Genomic DNA, 18069 nt, shown 5'->3' on the forward strand with positions numbered 1-18069 from the left:
GATGTGCAGCAAACTTGTGGGTGATTCATGGAAAACAAATGAGTTCCCTAGGAAATATTGCCAGAAGTTTGCCAATGGTGGCCAACTTCCAGCAAAATTCTTGCAACAAGGAGTCAGTCTGTAAATTTCTTGCAAAATTGCCAAAAGGTAACCACAACTGTTTGCCAGACACCTAATTTGAATGTGAAAATATGACCTAGTCGCAAATGTGTGGCAACTGTTCGCCAGAAACCTGATATTTCTGTAATTGTATACAGTATGCAATGGCAAACAGTCAACAAAACACAAATACACAAGAACACAAACACACAAAGAGAGAGAGAGAGAGAGAGAGAGAGAGAGAGAGAGAGAGAGAGAGAGATGTCACCTTGTCTCTGATCTTTTGGCTCTTGTAGATGAGTTTAATGTCCTCGGCTACATTAGTACAGGTCTGGTCCACTTTAGTCAGAATCACCACCTGCGGAATCCCTAGAGCAACACACACACACACACACACACACACACATTCACCATCTGACTTGAATGAAATTAATGAAAAAGACATCATTACTAATCATATGAAATCATCATCATTATCGGATTGTCGTCATCGTCATCACCATCACCACCATCATCATCATCATAATCATAATCATAATCATAATCATAATCATCAAGCCACAAAACTAAAATGGAGCTAAAAATGGCTAATTCATTCTTTTTTGTGGGGGAGCTTTTTTGCCTTTATTTGTATAGGATAGTGAAGGGTGAGACAGGAAGTAAGTGGGAGAGAGAGATGGGGTGGGACTGGGAAATGACCGCAGGCCGGACTCGAACCTGGGTCCCCGTGGGCACTAGGACCCGTATGTGGTATGAGTGCTGTAGCCTGCTGCGCCACAGCGCTCCCCTAATTCATTCATTTTAAAAAACATTTGTATGTAGTATTTATATTGCTCTTCAGCAACTCACTTTCATCCCCAGCTTTGGCCCTAACGCACTTCATCTTGTCGATGACGCCTTCGGCCATTATGGAGATCATATTGGCTGGGATGACACTGACCAGGCAGTGGATTCTGTCTTTCAACATGGGACTGTTGTTGTATCCACGGTCCCCCACGGAGGCTGGAGTGGTAGGATTAAACTGGAGAGAGGGAGAGAGAGAGAGAGGGGGAGAGAGAGGGAGAGAGAAGGAGAAAGAGAGTGAGGTAGGAAGAAAGAGAGAGAGAAGGAGAAAGAGAGATAGAGAGAGGGAGAAAGAGAGAGAGAGAGAAAGAGAGAGAGAGAAATTGAGAGACAATTAGAGAGAAAAACTCCCCATCATGGCTGAGCTTTAACATTACATGCCATGGAATATTAATACAAAACTATTAGCAACAAAGAAACCATAGCAAGATGGCTTCACTAGCAAGTGCATAAGCCCCAATGATGCAGGATCTAGCCAAGAGAAAAACTGAATCACAAACAAAGATCATTTAGCATCGACAATCTACCGAGATCTTATGCACCTGTTGATTCGGCAGCCTAATGCCTAATCACCACATGACGTGGGGTACTACAACAACAAACTGACATAAAACAGCTGACATAAAATCACTGACAAAGCAGCCTTTGAGCACAACGGTTTGCAAGTGCTTATGCCCAGTCTAAGCCAAGTGAGCAGCCTAGAGATGAGACAATATGTCGTCAGTCATCTTCGATGTGATCTCAAAACACTTTAGTCTGAGTCTCGCGTCGCCATCGTTGATGTCACTCTGTTATACTGCAATTAATCATTATTAGCGGTATCAGTGTTTGATCTGTGGCCCTTTCCGAAACGGATCCCTACTCACTTCGACTCGGTTAGCGAGTGAACTTCCTTTTCAAGTCCACTCGTGGGTGCGGAGAACACTCGCATTTGAAGGGTTAGGGGGTTAAAACAGCGCTACATTTCGGATGCGCTTGAAGGGAGAAGGAAGTTGACGTCATATTCGTTTTCATAGAAATTATGAATCCAATATATATTAAATCGCCAATTAAGATGTTCTGGACACCCCTATGTATTAGGATATACATCCCTCTTCTCTCCTTTCATTACTATGAGTGAGGAGTTGCATTTTATGCTTTATTTAACATCAAATTATAAAGGTGCTGTAAATGCGACCTGCACATGTGTTCAAATATTACAGCCTACTTCTGTACGATCTTGCACATTTTACTGAGTATCAAACTGAACATGAGTTGTTACAATGTAGCTTAAATCACGCTTTTGTCTGTAAATGCCGTCATACGGACCAAAAAACAACTGGCAGGGAGATTCACGAGCTGCACGAACACTAGAAAACGGTTGCACCTGCGTTTCAAGTCAGCATCGATGCTGACTTGCTCCTGGAGGCGTGGTAGCCCCTCTCCCTAGGCACTTCACTCGACTCAAAATTCGTTTCGGATGATACTTAATGTGGCGGACCCTCGCGTGAACGCGCAAACGAAGTGGAAGTGTGTAGTGTTAGGATTTAGGGGCTGGTTTCGGAAAGGGCCTGTGTCTCTGATGTCACTTTTATGATGAATATGAGATACTGGGGTGGTTTACCTTGAAGCCATCTTCGATGTGGCCCTGCAAGACTTTGATGAGATCTTCAGTGTCCACCCCTTCAGAACGGCCATCTTCCAGACTCATGATGTCACAGAGGGCAAAGGGCAGGAAGGACCCATAGCTCTGATTTTTGATGTGGTAGGTTTGGAACTATGTATGAAATCAGACAGACACACTGGGTAAAGCCATCATTGGACAAAGAAATGGTGGTCTTCAAAACATATCAAATACAATTCAACAAATTACAGCAAGCATACACATCTACTTTCGCACTATTTGTAACATGTCCCAGTGACTACTTGACATGACTCATGAGATGAGTTGACACTGACAAATACCGTTGACTCACAGTCCTTGTGAAGCTGCGGCCAGTCGCTGCTTCAGCTGCGGCCATATTTGTTATCCGCCCCTGGAAGATGGAGTCGATGGAGTTGATGAAGCTGGACTTCCCTGCTCCCACTGGACCATAGACCAAGATGCGGAGTTTGTCAACGTCTTGAGTGCTGATTGGAAATTTCCTCAAAAGATCTGCCATGTATTTCCTTTTGCTGTTTATTGAGAAAATGTAAAAACATAACTATACTGGCAACAAGTAAACAAAACAAGCACAGCATTGCAGCCCATTGGCACCAGACTGTAGCCTGGCAAGCCAAACTACACAGAAATGTATAGTCTGGGGTCGGACCATTCACAGAGCTGAAGCCTGTGGGTGGGATGAACAGTTGTCTTTCAAACTGCCTCTGCACGTAATAGGCCAGCATTTGTGACCAATCGTAGCCGGTCGGCAAAACGGCAAATACTGTACATCCTTCTTTAAAACGAATGACTTGAGTGCTTCTTTCTGCTCAACCTTCAAAGAAAAGCCCAAGTCTAACTCTTCCAAAGCATGCTTTGTTAGCCTTATCCAGGGAGTGTACCTATGTTCCCCAGGTCCTATGTTCCCCGGGTTCTATGTTCCCCACTTTGAATGGGACAGGGGAGCATAGGACCCTTTTTTTCTTAAATTATAAAAACGGTCCTATGTTCCCCGCTTTTCCCGAAAAGGGTCCTATGTTCCCCGGTATGTATTGCGACCGGGGAACATAGGACCCTTTCGGGGAAAACCGGGGAACATAGGGATGACCCCCCCATATCCATCTTTTGTTTTTCTCTGTGGTTGATCAACACGGTCTCACACCCAACTCGTCGAACGAGGACGCATGGTCCAGCCCCCTGGCGTCAATATCGGAAGCCGAAGGTGAGCTAAGGCGGGCTCAAGGACTCTGTAGAGCGTTCTGATTGGCTAGGCTGGCCTGGAGGCTAGCGCAGGCTTGGCCTCAACGGTGCGAGTCTAGACCATCTCGCTAGGCAAAAATATTTTTGGTCGCTAGGGTGCGTAATGAGCCAGAGATTTAGGGGCAGTATTCACATACAGATATACTGAACACATTACTGAACAGTCATTTGTCCCCTCTTTTGTAAACATATTGAATTTCCTGAAAACAACCCCCCCCCCCAAAAAAAAAGAAAGAAAGAAAGAAAAGAAAGAAAGAAAGAAAAAAATTCTGGTAGAACAATCCTTTGGGTGAATAAAACAAGTATCTACCTAGAAGGCTTGCAAGTAAGCTAGCATATTTTATATTACCGTAATACGTTTTGTTCTTTTTGATGGGATTTTGGGCCTTAACAAATACTTGGGGACTGATGACACCATACTGATACTGACACAACTGAACAGAAAAGGAAAAACAACCAAACACAAGTACACCACAAGAACCAATTGAACAGAAACTAGGTTTTAAAAAGGTTTCTTTCAGACTCACCTCCACTCCAGGATCCTCCATTCTTTGCTCAGGACTGTGAAACGGAAAGATATCAGACTCCTGTCAGAACCAAACAACAGGGCTCCTCTGTCTGTGTGTGTGTGTGTGTGTGTGTGTGTGTGTGTGTGTGTGATCTGATCACACTCTGACAAAACCCAACCTTTTCCTCTACAGGGGCTCAGAGGTAGAGCCAGTCAGTATAACGATCGATAAATCGAGTGCATCCATCTGTCTGTCTCTCTGACTGTCTATCTATCTAAGATCATTCAATTCTGCCAAAATATTGTTACATTTTAATATCAGTAGATCAGTAGAGGAAGTGAAAGGCCCATACGTTGTGTGGTTGTATGTGCAGGCTGTTCGGGGCGATCAGGTACGGTTGGAGGATTGGAGCCAGGTTTGGGGACCACATCACTGTAGTCATTTTCCGGACGTTCATCTTTGGAAAAAGTTTGTTTCTTCCCGAGGTGTTTGGGATATGCGTGAGGATCTTTCTGCACAACGTTAAACAGAAACAGATTATTGCTCAGCTCTTAGGATATGCTAAAGGAAAAAAACAATTTGTTAGCAATTTGATTGGTATTTCATCTTTGTATACGTCCTGTCACAATGTTTCTTTGACTACCATTTGATGTAGCTTATGTAACCCACTTCTGGTTGGTTACCAGAGACACATACACAACACACATACAGTACACAATACACATGAAAACATTTGTTTCTGTTGCACTGCTCCAGTTGTTGCAGCTCTTGGAGTGCAGGTTGCTAGGCGACCGTTCTGTTTAAGCTTTCCTATCGACTTTTCACTTTTTTGATTCCTGGCTTTGAGACCTCCACCCGTTTGAATTCCCCGTGAACTTCTTGATTAATCACTCATCTTTCACCTTTCTTTCACCTTCCTGAATCATCTCCACTGTATCAACTCTTTTCTTGACGATCTTCTTTTTCGTCAAGAAATTCTGCATATTCCTTCCCTGTGAAACTCCGGTGAGTTTGTTATTAGCATCTCGCTATTAATAGCTAGCCATTTTTTTAAAAAAAAAAAACAATCGGAGCTTTTAAACTGTGATGTAATGTTTCAATCGGTATTGAGATTGTATTGTATTTAGGATTACTATTAGTATCATTTCTGTATTAATTTGTGAATAAGATGAGAAGACGATAGGAGTACATTGATAAGATTTCGTTGTGAATAAGATGAGAAGACGATAGAAGTAAGATTTTGTATTGACTCTACTGTATTGACTGTGCTGTTCAAAAGCCAGTCGGAAGATATTAACTTCGAGTCTCTCTTGTAGTTTTGTAGTATTTCTTTTTGACATTTATTTCATTTATGAAGTCGTTGATCCCAACGGACGTTGGGGTGAAAGCGCTCGAGACAAATGAGGCGTTATTTAAGATTGTTCTGTAGAATGCTGGGCGCACTCTTAGCCGCGGCCCGTGTGAATGAAAATGAAAGTGTGAGTTTTTGTCACTGGTATTTATCATACAATACTGCTGTATGCAGATTGTTTTTTTTTTGTACATGTATGAATCCTGATTGAACCCTTGATGGCGAGCCTACCCACCCGATCCTGACCTGATCCCCTTGAACCTGGAGCATCCCTAGAAGACCGGACCTCCTGCCCTACCCCAGATAAGCCGTCACTTACACTGATACAAAAACACTCGACACTCCCTTGGACTGTTTCCTTACCTTTTTTCTACCTTTTTTACCCTCTATCCCACGGACCATCCATTTTTCCCTTTTTTGCATTTTTGTGGGCATTGCCTATTTTTATTTTCAGAGCTCTGCTTTTGTTTGTTCATTTTAATATTTATGTTTTTTTATTATTTTGGGGAAATTATTATTAGATATGCTATACCTACTTAACGAGAAATGAGTATCTAACCTGAACTCTCCCTATCAATTATTATTATTGAATAAATTATTGTTTTATTTATATACCTTGACTCTGTTGTATGTCAAATTACTGCTTCTCCAGTAGCGAACCTAGCTTCTTAAGGCTCAAGGATATTTCCATTCCCCTTTCTTATCCCTTTTAACTCCCTGCTGTAGTTCCAGTTTAAGCATAGATAAATGCTGAGTAATTATTGTAGCCCATTATAATATACCCAGAGTAGAGGCGCTACACTTACTTTAATGCAAATTAGCATGTAGCATTAACACAACACACAAATTAGCTTGTAGCATGAAAACAGAATGTGTCCATATGAAAGGAGCTTGTGACATAAAGCCAGTGTGTCGATATTGAATTAGGCCTACAGTATATAGCAAAAAAGTGAGTATCTATAAACTCAGCATGTAGCATACAGTCAGTGTGTGTCCATATTAAATTAGCATGTAGCATAAACAGTGTGTGTCCATATTCAATTAACATGTAGCATACAATCAGTGTGTGTCCAAACTAAATTAGCATGTAGCATTAACAGTGTGTGTCCATATTAAATTAGCATGTAACATAAAACAGTGTGTCCATATTAAATTAGCATGTAACATACAAGTCAGCGTTGGAAAACATAGGGATAATCCCATTTCATGCTACATGCTAATTTAATATGGACACACACTGTTTCATGTAACATGCTAATTTAATATGGACACACATTATTTTAAGATACATGCTAATTTAATTTGGCCGCACACTGACTGTATGCTATGCTTTTTCCAGTGCTACATGCTAATGTAGCATGGGTGTCCATATTAGACTAGCATATAGCATAACATCAGTATGTGTCCAAATTATTGGAGCTGTAACATGTTCCAGTATGGAATGATACAAAACAAGTAATGGGCCACACGTCTGTTGATACTGATTTCTGAGAAAATAAATCTCCTAACATACCTTTTTCTTTTTGAACATGGTATGTCAGCTAGCTGGCCTCAACACGAATCTGAAGAAAGGTTCAACATGCACACATTTTATCAGCCTTTTGTCCTAAAGGAATATGCTAATATACGTAATTTTAATAACATGTCATTGTCTTAATATGCATGACAAGTTACATTTAAAGAGATGGTGGTCCAAAGGCAAACCACAAGTGTCACGTCACCAGCAGCATGCCACCAGCTGCACAGTCATAAATGAATGGCCTGCCAAAGCAGAGTTCAGGAAGTTTCAGATGTCTTATCCACAGCCTGCCTGACCAGAGTTCAGGAAGTTTCAGATGACTTATCCACAGCCTGCCTGTATTTATTGTGTATACTTTGGCATTCACCGTCATCCGTCTATATTTCAGTCAATTCAAACGCTGTTTCAGATTATTCTAAGACCACTTAAATACTATCTAGATTAGAATACTAATCAAAAATCACCGTTAACTGTGTTTCTGACTGTATCATAATACCAATCGGAGTTCACTGTAAACAATCAGTTCTCTGTAAACTGTGAGTTGATAGTTTCTTCTTACCTTTTGAGGTTGATGTCCGTGCTGTTGGAGTTATATCCTGTCCCTTTTTCTCGTCTACCCCCTCTCCTTACCTCTTTCTCTTCCCCCCTCACCTCTGTACTTCTCTTCTTCTCTCTCCTTCCCTTCCTCTCTCTCCTCTCCCTCTCCTTCCTTCTTCCTTTCCCTCTCCTTCTCTCCTCTCCTCTCTCTGCTTCTTTACCTCCGTCACCCTCTCCGTCTTCTTCTCTGGTCTCGCTATCTCTATCTCCATTCTTGATCAATCCCTCTCTTCCCTCTATCGCTCCACCTCTTACTCCCTCCCACCGTCCCACACACTTGCTATCTCACTCTCTCTCTATCTCTCCATACCATACTCTCACTCATTCCCTCTCTCTCCACCCCTTACTCTCTCTCTTTTTTCACTCAATCTTACTCCTCCTCCTTTTCCATATCTTCCTCCCACCCACTCTCCTTCTCTCTTCTCTCTCTAGCTCTCAATCCCCTCCTCCCCTTCTTCTTGCTCTATCCCTCCCTCCCTCTTTCCAAAATGATCCATATCCCTCAATAACAGAAACCTAAGGCCTCATGGACTCAGTTCCAGGTCATGTGATTCTGCCATAACAATAAAATGTGTGGAATGCTTGGCTCAGCAATCTAATCAGTCAGGCTGACGACCGAAACCTGGCACTTCTAAACAATCACCTAGAGCCGCTTGTCGAGATGCTCCGAAACGTGTCTGTAGTGTAAACATGGATGAGTCCCTGACAGTGGACGTTCTAATGACTATGATGTAATGGGATCCAAACTCAAGTGGCCTGCAATGTATCTAGTTGTACACCTTAGGCACATGTGTAAACCATGATTTGTCTCGGTTGATCAATTGTGATCAGATCACCCAAGACCCCATTGTAAAAACAACATATGGATAAGCCCACAGAGTACTGTAATCAACTCCATTAGCATCCAATGGATAGAATGGACCAGTGGTGTATCTAGTTAGCTGTAGTGGGTATACTGTAATCAACTTCATTAGCATCCAATGGATAGATAGACCAGTGGTGTATCTAGTTAGCTGTAGTGGGTATACTGTGATGTACTGTAGTAGTTAGTTGTAGTGGGTATACTGTAATGTAGTAGTTATCTGTAGTGGCTATACTGTACTGTAATCAACTCCAAATGTCAATACCCATCCTTGCCTATTTTAAGCAGGCACACTGAGATGGCGATGCTATTTCAGTGGGTACACTGCATAGTCCTGCGTATATACTACACCACTGGGATAGACTTATATAATCTCCACAGCAGCCTTTTGTCTTGTAGACTCTGTAGAACACGTAGCATAATGACCCATGCACTGAGGGAATGGGACCGTGCCATAAATCTGCCTCGGAGCACGGATCATGCAGGTTAACCGGATTCCAATGGACCAAGGTCAACTCTGACTTCCTCATAGCAGTCCGTTGGTCTGTGATTTATAGTGCGTTCATGCACATCGGACCTTCGGAAATTTCTGACCTCCGATAGCAGAAAAATGACATGAACGCTAGGTCGGGTTGGATTTTTTTGAGACACACATTTTAAAACCTTGAGGAGGCAGAGGCGTAGCCCACTGGTTAGAGCTTCAGCCCCTACGCCCAAGAGTTGCTGGTTCGTTCCCTGACTTGTGTATGGCAGAAGCCCTTTTGAGCAAGGCATCAATAAAGTATATTCTATTCTATTATTTTCTATTCACACAACTACACGCACGCTGGCGAATTCGAACATTCTGAAACGCGCATATGCGATGAAACATGATTGCGCATTCTTCCACGAGTTGCATGTAAATAACAAACCAGCCTACAGCCTATGCATATGTCTATGCCGCAGTGATGTCTGTAGCCTAAGATCATGTCCACACGTAGCAAAACGACCCCCCCCCCCCTCCCCCTCCGTGAACTGGTTAGACGTGTATGGGGGAGGGGAAATGATCGGTTTCCAATAGGCTGATAATGGCTTTAGTTGCCACTTCATGTCTAGAGAACATGCAACTGAGTCCTGTGTAGCCACGAGCACAATACTGATGTGGTGTATCCAGTGAATAGTTTATAGGCTTATTTTATTTTTCGCGTGTGTCTCTATGATATAATTATTTTTAGATGCAAAAAGTCTAACTGGCTTAGCCAAAGTTTGTCAGATGGCGGCTCAATTTGGCTGATTGGCTGACGAAATTATTTTTTGTAAATGGTAAACAGTATTGTGATTCATCCGTTTATTTCAGATAGTTTGTTATTAAAAAAAATTAACAAAAAATAATTGTTCGTCGACGTTGAAAAACGGTCATTGAATTCAGTCAATATGAACTTCTTTATTTCGCTCCGGCTGAGTTGTGAACCCGGGCCATTGACGTTGCAGTCAGGGTGTTAACGCTGCGCCACTTGACATTTTGAACACGTTAGAATAGGTGTTTGACCTCACGTAACTCAGTCAGTCCAGCAAATATGTAAGAAAATGCTTATACATTAGTCTGAGCTTTAAAAGATAGCCTACAAATAGAAGATAAGATATACAACTATGAATGTACGTAGGCATACGCGCCCTACGTACATAAATAGGCTACGACGAAAATATTTTTTACACATGTAGGCCTGCCTAATAGAACGTCGCAACGTTTTCAAAACAAACTCGCATTTTACCACTGTAAATCGCCTCCATAGACTATGTCATGTAAATGAAAAATGTGTCAGTGTGTATGCATGTGTGTTTGAGAGAGAGAGAGAGAGAGAGAGAGAGAGAGAGAGAGAGACTAAGATTACATATGTGTATGTGTGTGTGTGTGTGTGTGTGTGTGTGTTTATTTGCTGAAATAGCAATATTACAAGACAATATCATATAATTAAAAAAAAATTTAATTCATCATAACATAGTGGGCTCTTTATATATCAGTATGTATCTGAATATGAAAACATTTAACCCTTATTATCATGCATTTTTGCATTCAATTTAAATTAGAAATTTAAACAAATTGTACGTAAAGCTTCGGCAAAATGGCCATGGTCTTTTTGTTTTGCATGTTTTGCAAGTGCAAAAATGTGCAATGTGTACAGAAAGCCAACAGACAGATGTCATATCATCACCATTGTGGTTCAGTCTTGACAGAAGTATCACGCTATTCAAAACATACAGTATCTCTGCTCTGACTCACCATTCCAATGTAATACAGAGGAGAGACACAAGGGGGCAGTAGAGAGGTGCAGTGCACACCAAGCCGGATGTCAGATGTCTGATAACGTCAGGCAGGTCGATGAGCAAATGTGGTGCAGTGAGGTGGTGCAGGGAGGTGCTTGTTGGTAGCGTTAGACATCGTTACACATACATTCCTTTGTATGCCTAGAGAATGTGTGAACTTAGAGTGTGAGTGCAGTCTTTGGGTTGCATTCAATTGCAACCTGTTTCACCACAAGGTGATTAACTCAACAAGGTGTTCCAGGTTATATTTGGCGTATTGTGTGTGTGTGTGTGTGTGTGTGTGTGTGTGTGTGTGTGTGTGTGTGTGTGTGTGTGTGTGTGTGTGTGTGTGTGTGTGTGTGTGTGTTCCTTTCTTGAGAATGCAATGTGGATGGTAAACCAGGTGTTTCTGATTGAATTGGAAGTCATGAAGAGAGTATGTGTGAGTCTGTGTGTTTGTGGCAGCTAACGGGGCGGTGGCTGCTGACTGTCGCTAACGTTCACGTAGCGCTGCCTGCTGCTACCACTCATGTTGGCAGCAGGGGGTGCTATCACTGCCACGTGGTCGTTGGCGAAGTTGAGGATGAAGGTCAGAGCAGAGAGCAGCAGCACGTCCACTTCATTATTCAGATGGATCTCCTCATGGTAGCACTTCACTGGGAAGATGTAGCTCATGGGAACTCCCAGTCTGTTACTGCACTCCTGCATCTAAACACACACACACACACACACACACACACACACACACACACACACACACACACACACACACACACACACACACACACACACACACACACACACACACACACACATTCATACATTCATAGATGTCCAAATTCATGCCATTACAAAAGTGAAATGTTTACGGCAGATTTACAGCAAACTTGTGGGTGATTCATGGAAAACAAATTCACTAGTTCACTAGGAAATATTGCCAGAAGTTTGCCAATGTTGGCCGCTAGAGGCAAACTTCCAGCAAAATTCTTGCAACAAAGAGTCAGTCTGCAATTTTTTTGCAAAATTGCCAAAAGCTAACCACAACTGTTTGCCAGAAACTAATTTAAATGTGAAAATATGAACTTGAAGGTGAAAATATGACCTTGAATGTAAAAAAAAATGACCTTGCCGCAAATTTGTGTCAACTGTTCGCCAGAAACCTGAAATTTCAGTCAGGGTGTACAGTATGCAATGGCAAACAGTCAACAAAACACAAAAAAACAAGAACACACACACACACACACAGAGAGATCTCACCTTGTCTCTGATCTTTTGGCTCTTGTAGATGAGTTTAATGTCCTTGGCTACATTAGTACAGGTCTCGTCCACTTTAGTCAGAATCACCACCTGCGGAATCCCTAGAGCAAGGCACGCACGCACGCACACACACACACACACACACACACACACACACACACACACACACACACACACACACACACACACACACACACACACACACACACACACACACACATTCACCATCTGAATCATATGAAATCATCATCATTATCGGATTGTCGTCATCGTCATCGTTATCACCATCACCATCATAATCATAATCATCAAGCCAAAACTAAAATGAAGCTAAACATGGCTAATTATTACAGTATTATTATTTTTTTTTAATCATTTGTATGTATTTTTTATAATGCTCTTCAGCAACTCACTTTCATCCCCAGCTTTGGCCCTAATGTGCTTCATCTTGTCGATGACACCATCGTCCATCATGGAGATCTTATTGGCTGGGATGACACTGACAAGGCAGTGGATTCTGTCTTTCAACACGGGACTGTTGTTGTATCCACGGTCCCCCACTGAGGCTGGGCTGGCAGGATTAAACTGGAGAGAGAGAGAGAGAGAGAGAGAGAGAGAGAGAGAGAGAGAGAGAGAGAGAGATAGAGAGAAGGAGAAAGAGAGAGGGAGAATGAGAGAGAGAGAGACAAATGGAGAGACAATTATACAAAAATATTAGCAACAAAGAAACCAAAGCAAGATGGCTTCACTATCAAGTGCATAAGCCCCGTTGATGCAGGATCTAGCCAAGAGAAAAACTGAGTCACAAACAAAGATCATTTAGCATCGACAATCTACCGAGAGCTTATGCACCTGTTGATTTGGACTAATAGCAGCCTAATCTACGGTGGCTCTGAAGTGCAAAACACAACACAAATAAGACAACACGACACAAATAAGACAACACAACACAAAAAGAGAAAACACAACACAAAAAGAGACAACACAACACAAAAAGAGAAAACACGGCCCCGAAGTGCACAACACAACGGCAAATCACACAACACAACACAAAAAGAGACAACACAACACAAAAAGAGAAAACACAACGGCAAATCGCACAACACAACACAAAAAGAGAAAACACAACGGCAAATCACACAACACAACACAAAAAGAGACAACACAACACAAATAAGACAACACAACACAATTAGAGAAACCTCGGCCCCGAAGTGCAAAACACAACGGCAAATCACACAACACAACACAAAAAGAGACAACACAACACAATTAAGAGACAACACAACGGAATACCTTCGGGCCACATGAATCGTCGCTGGGACACGTACAGGCCTACAGCCCGCAGAAAATAGCATGCTGGGTCTTCACATGTCCATAAGAACCCACAGTAATGGAATATCCACGTTGTGTTTTATTCATAATATGTTTGGTGTATAATCCAACATACAAAAGCAACAAGTTCGAAACAAATCATCAGAAATCAGGAAGTAAAACAGCTTGTAACTCTGTCACCGTTCTAGATACCGTCATATACCATATATGGTAATTTTTGTGAGATCCCCCTAGTTACCGTGGTAGCTACCACACATCATAGCGATGGCTTTGCCCCACATGTCTTTCTGCGACGAGATATTCAAAACCGGAGGAGATTGGGCAAGAGAGCTGTCAATCAGGCTCCCTAGCTTTGAATGACGACAGCACTAGTCAGCCACATGCCTCGTCATTGAAAACCGGATAATGTTGAAGCCAAGGGGTAGACGATTTCAGTGATATGCGACTTTACTTTATAAACCCTAGTAAAGTCCTCGTAACATTCATTAAAAGATTTAAAGAGACATGCAGGCTGAAATAATTCGAAGATTTAATGGTGCATAGGCTACTGACAATAAAACTCTTACACAAGAACCCCTTCGAGTAGAAGCATAATATTGGTGTCAAATGAAAGCTAACATTCTGGAGATTTTTGGGGAGCCTGATTGACAGCTCTCTTGCCCAATCTCCTCCGGTTTTGAATATCTCGTCGCAGAAAGACATGTGGGGCAAAGCCATCGCTCTGATGTGTGGTAGCTACCACGGTAACTAGGGGGATATCACAAAAATTACCATATATGGTATATGACGGTATCTAGAACGGTGACAGAGTTACAAGCTGTTTTACTTCCTGATTTCTGATGATTTGTTTCGAACTTGTTGCTTTTGTATGAGTTGGATTATACACCAAACATATTATGAATAAAACACAACGTGGATATTCCATTACTGTGGGTTCTTATGGACATGTGAAGACCCAGCATGCTATTTTCTGCGGGCTGTAGGCCTGTACGTGTCCCAGCGACGATTCATGTGGCCCGAAGGTATTCCGTTGTGTTGTCTCTTAATTGTGTTGTGTTGTCTCTTTTTGTGTTGTGTTGTGTGATTTGCCGTTGTGTTGTGCACTTCGGGGCCGAGGTTTCTCTAATTGTGTTGTGTTGTCTTATTTGTGTTGTGTTGTCTCTTTTTGTGTTGTGTTGTGTGATTTGCCGTTGTGTTTTCTCTTTTTGTGTTGTGTTGTGTGATTTGCCGTTGTGTTTTCTCTTTTTGTGTTGTGTTGTCTCTTTTTGTGTTGTGTTGTGTGATTTGCCGTTGTGTTGTGCACTTCGGGGCCGTGTTTTCTCTTTTTGTGTTGTGTTGTCTCTTTTTGTGTTGTGTTGTGTGATTTGCCGTTGTGTTGTGCACTTCGAGGCCGTTTTTTCTCTTTTTTGTGTTGTGTTGTCTCTTTTTGTGTTGTGTTGTGCACTTTGGGGCCGTGATTTCTCTCTTTGTGTTGTGTTGTCTTATTTGTGTTGTGTTTTGCACTTCAGGGCCACCGTACTAATCACCACATGACGTGGTGTACTACAACAACAAACTGACATAAAACAGCTGACATAAAAATCACTGAAAAAGCAGCCTTTGAGCACAACGGTTTGCAAGTGCTTATGCCCAGTCTAAGCCAAGTGAGCAGCCTAGAGATGAGACAATATGTCGTCAGTCATCTTTGATGTGATCTCAAAACACTTTAGTCTGTGAGTCTCGCATGGCCATCGTTGATGTCACTCTGTAATACTGTAATTAATCATTATTAGCAGTATCAGTGTTTGATCTGTGTCTCTGATGTCACTTTTATGATGAATATGAGATACTGGGGTGGTTTACCTTGAAGCCATCTTCAATGTGACCCTGCAAGACTTTGATGAGATCTTCAGTGTCCACCCCTTCTGAACGGCCATCTTCCAGACCCATGATGTCACAGAGGTCAAAGGGCAGGAAGGACCCATACTTCTGATTTTTGATGTGGTAGGTTTGGAACTATGTATGAAATCAGACACACTGGGTAAAGCCATCATTGGACTAAGAAATGATGGTCTACAAAACATATCAAATACAATTCAACAAATTACAGCAAGCATACACATCTACTTTCGCACTATTTGTAACATGTCCCAGTGACTACTTGACATGAGAACATGAGATGAGTTGACACTGACAGAGACAGGTCACTCACAGTCCTTGTGAAGCTGTGGCCGGTCGCTGCTTCAGCTGCGGCCATATTTGTTATCCGCCCCTGGAAGATGGAGTCGATGGAGTTGATGAAGCTGGACTTCCCTGCTCCCACTGGACCATGGACCAGGATGCGGAGTTTGTCAACGTCTTGAGTGCTGATTGGAAATTTCCTCAAAAAATCTGCCGTGTTTTTCTTTTTGCTGTTTATTGAGAAAATGTAAAAACATAACTATACTGGCAACAAGTAAACAAAACAAGCACAGCATTGCAGCCCATTGGCACCAGACTGTAGAATGAGCCAGAGATTTAGGGCGCACTCACACTAGGTACGTTTCACCCGTACCGTACTGGAGCACGGTTGCCTCTGGTCCCTGGTCTGTGCTGCTCACACTGCATATAATCAAACCGTACTTGGGTATGATTGAGTTGCTGTGTTCTAGAATCTTTATGCAACGTGTGATTATTAATTGGAACGTTATTGTTTATTTCATCATTAATGACGTTGTGCTTCCATGCATACCGTACCAGAGTCCACCTCCTCCAAGCGTACTAGCGTACCGTACCCTGGTACGGAACGAAGCGATCACACTGGTCAAACGAACCGGACTTTAGGGTCCAAGTGTACTCGGGTACGGTACGAATTGCCTAATGTGAGTATGCCCTTAGAGGAAGTATTCACATGTGTACAGATATACTGAACATTACTGAACAGTACTCACGTATACATACTGAACATTACTGAACAGTCATTTGTCCCCTCTTTTGTAAACATACTGAATTTCCTGAAAACAACCCCCCGCCCCAAAAAAAAGAAAGAAAGAAAGAAAAAAAAATCTGATTGAACAATCCTTTGAGTGAATAAAACAAGTATCTAGAAGGCAACAGGCTTGGAAGTAAGCTATCATATTTTACATTAATACGTTTTTTTCTTTTTGATGGGATTTTGGGTCTTAACAAATACTTGGGGACTGATGGCACCATACTGATACTGACACAACTGAACAGAAACGGAAAAACAACCAAACACAAGTACACCACAAGAACCAATTGAACAGAAACTAGGTTTAAAAAGGTTTCTTTAAGACTCACTCACCTCCACTCCAGGATCCTCCATTCTTTGCTCAGGACTGTGAAACAGAAAGATATCAGACTCCTGTCAGAACCAGTGTCTGTGTGTGTGTGTGTGTGTGTGTGTGTGTGTGTTTGTGTTTGATCTGATCACACTCTCTGTCAAAACCCAACCTCCTCCTCTCAGGGGCTCAGAGGTAGAGCCAGTCAGTATAACGATTGATAAATCGAGTGCATCCATCTGTCTGTCTCTCTGTCTGTCTACCCATCTGAAAGTTACATTTTCAAAGATCATTCAATTCTGCCAAAATATTTTTACATTTTACTATCAGTAGATCCTTCATTTTGCCAATAGAGGAAGCGAAAGGCCCATACGTTGTGTGGTTGTATGTGCAAGCTGTTTAGGGCGATCAGGTACGATTGGAGGATTGGAGCCAGGTTTGGGGACCACATCACTGTAATCATTTTCCGGACGTTCATCTTTGGACAAAGTTTGTTTCTTCCCGAGGTTTTTGGGATCCGCGTGGGGATCTTTCTGCACAAAGTTAAACAGAAACATATTATTGCTCAGCTCTTAGGGTATGCTAAAGGAACAAACAATTTGTTAGCAATTTGATTGGTATTTCATCTCTATGTGTACATCCTGTCACAATGCTACTTTGACTACCATTTGATGTAGCTACTTTAATGCAAATTAGCATGTAGCATAAACACAACATACAAATTAGCTTGTAGCATGAAAACAGAATGTGTCCATATGAAAGGAGCTTGTGACATAAAGCATGTGTGTCCATATTGAATTAGTAGGCCTATATAGAAAAAAGAGTGAGTATCCATATTAACTTAACATGTAGCATAAACAGTGTGTTACCATATTAAATTAGCATTTAGCATGAAATAGTGTGTGTACATCTAAAAGTAGCATGTAGCATAAGACAATATGTGTCCATTTTAAATTAGCATGTAGCATACAGTCAGTGTGTCAATATTCAATTAGCCCTTTACACGGTGATGTCAGACGAAGCGTTGCTGGGTATCCTCCGGCATGTCCAGCCACCAAGTACTACAGAAGAAGATGAAGAAGTATTCATGGGTTTTATCAGGTCCCTTTCCACAGGTGTATACAATCAAGCACCTTGATTATCAATGCAGACTGCATGGTGCTTGATTGTATACACCTGTGGAAAAGACCTGATGAAACCCATGAATACTTCTTCTTCTTCTTCTGTAGTATTTGGCGGCTGGACATGCCGGAGGATACCCAGCAACGCTTTG

The 18069-nt window shown here is 42.0% G+C and overlaps 1 protein-coding gene across 1 annotated transcript; it reads right to left on the bottom strand.

Annotated features, from left to right (window-relative positions):
- Positions 1 to 11409: 11409 nt before the first annotated feature.
- On the bottom strand, positions 11410 to 17353 carry LOC134078930 (interferon-induced protein 44-like). Its single transcript, XM_062535127.1, has 8 exons — positions 17170 to 17353; positions 16820 to 16853; positions 15728 to 15926; positions 15379 to 15531; positions 13087 to 13093; positions 12615 to 12689; positions 12202 to 12302; positions 11410 to 11652 (listed from the first exon to the last, which is right to left on the bottom strand). The coding sequence occupies exons 1-8, from the start codon at positions 17351 to 17353 to the stop codon at positions 11410 to 11412; spliced, it is 996 nt and encodes a 331-aa protein (XP_062391111.1).
- Between the last annotated feature and the right edge of the window lie 716 nt (positions 17354 to 18069).

Source organism: Sardina pilchardus, chromosome 1 (assembly GCF_963854185.1).
Source record: "Sardina pilchardus chromosome 1, fSarPil1.1, whole genome shotgun sequence".
Classification (NCBI taxonomy): domain Eukaryota; kingdom Metazoa; phylum Chordata; class Actinopteri; order Clupeiformes; family Clupeidae; genus Sardina; species Sardina pilchardus.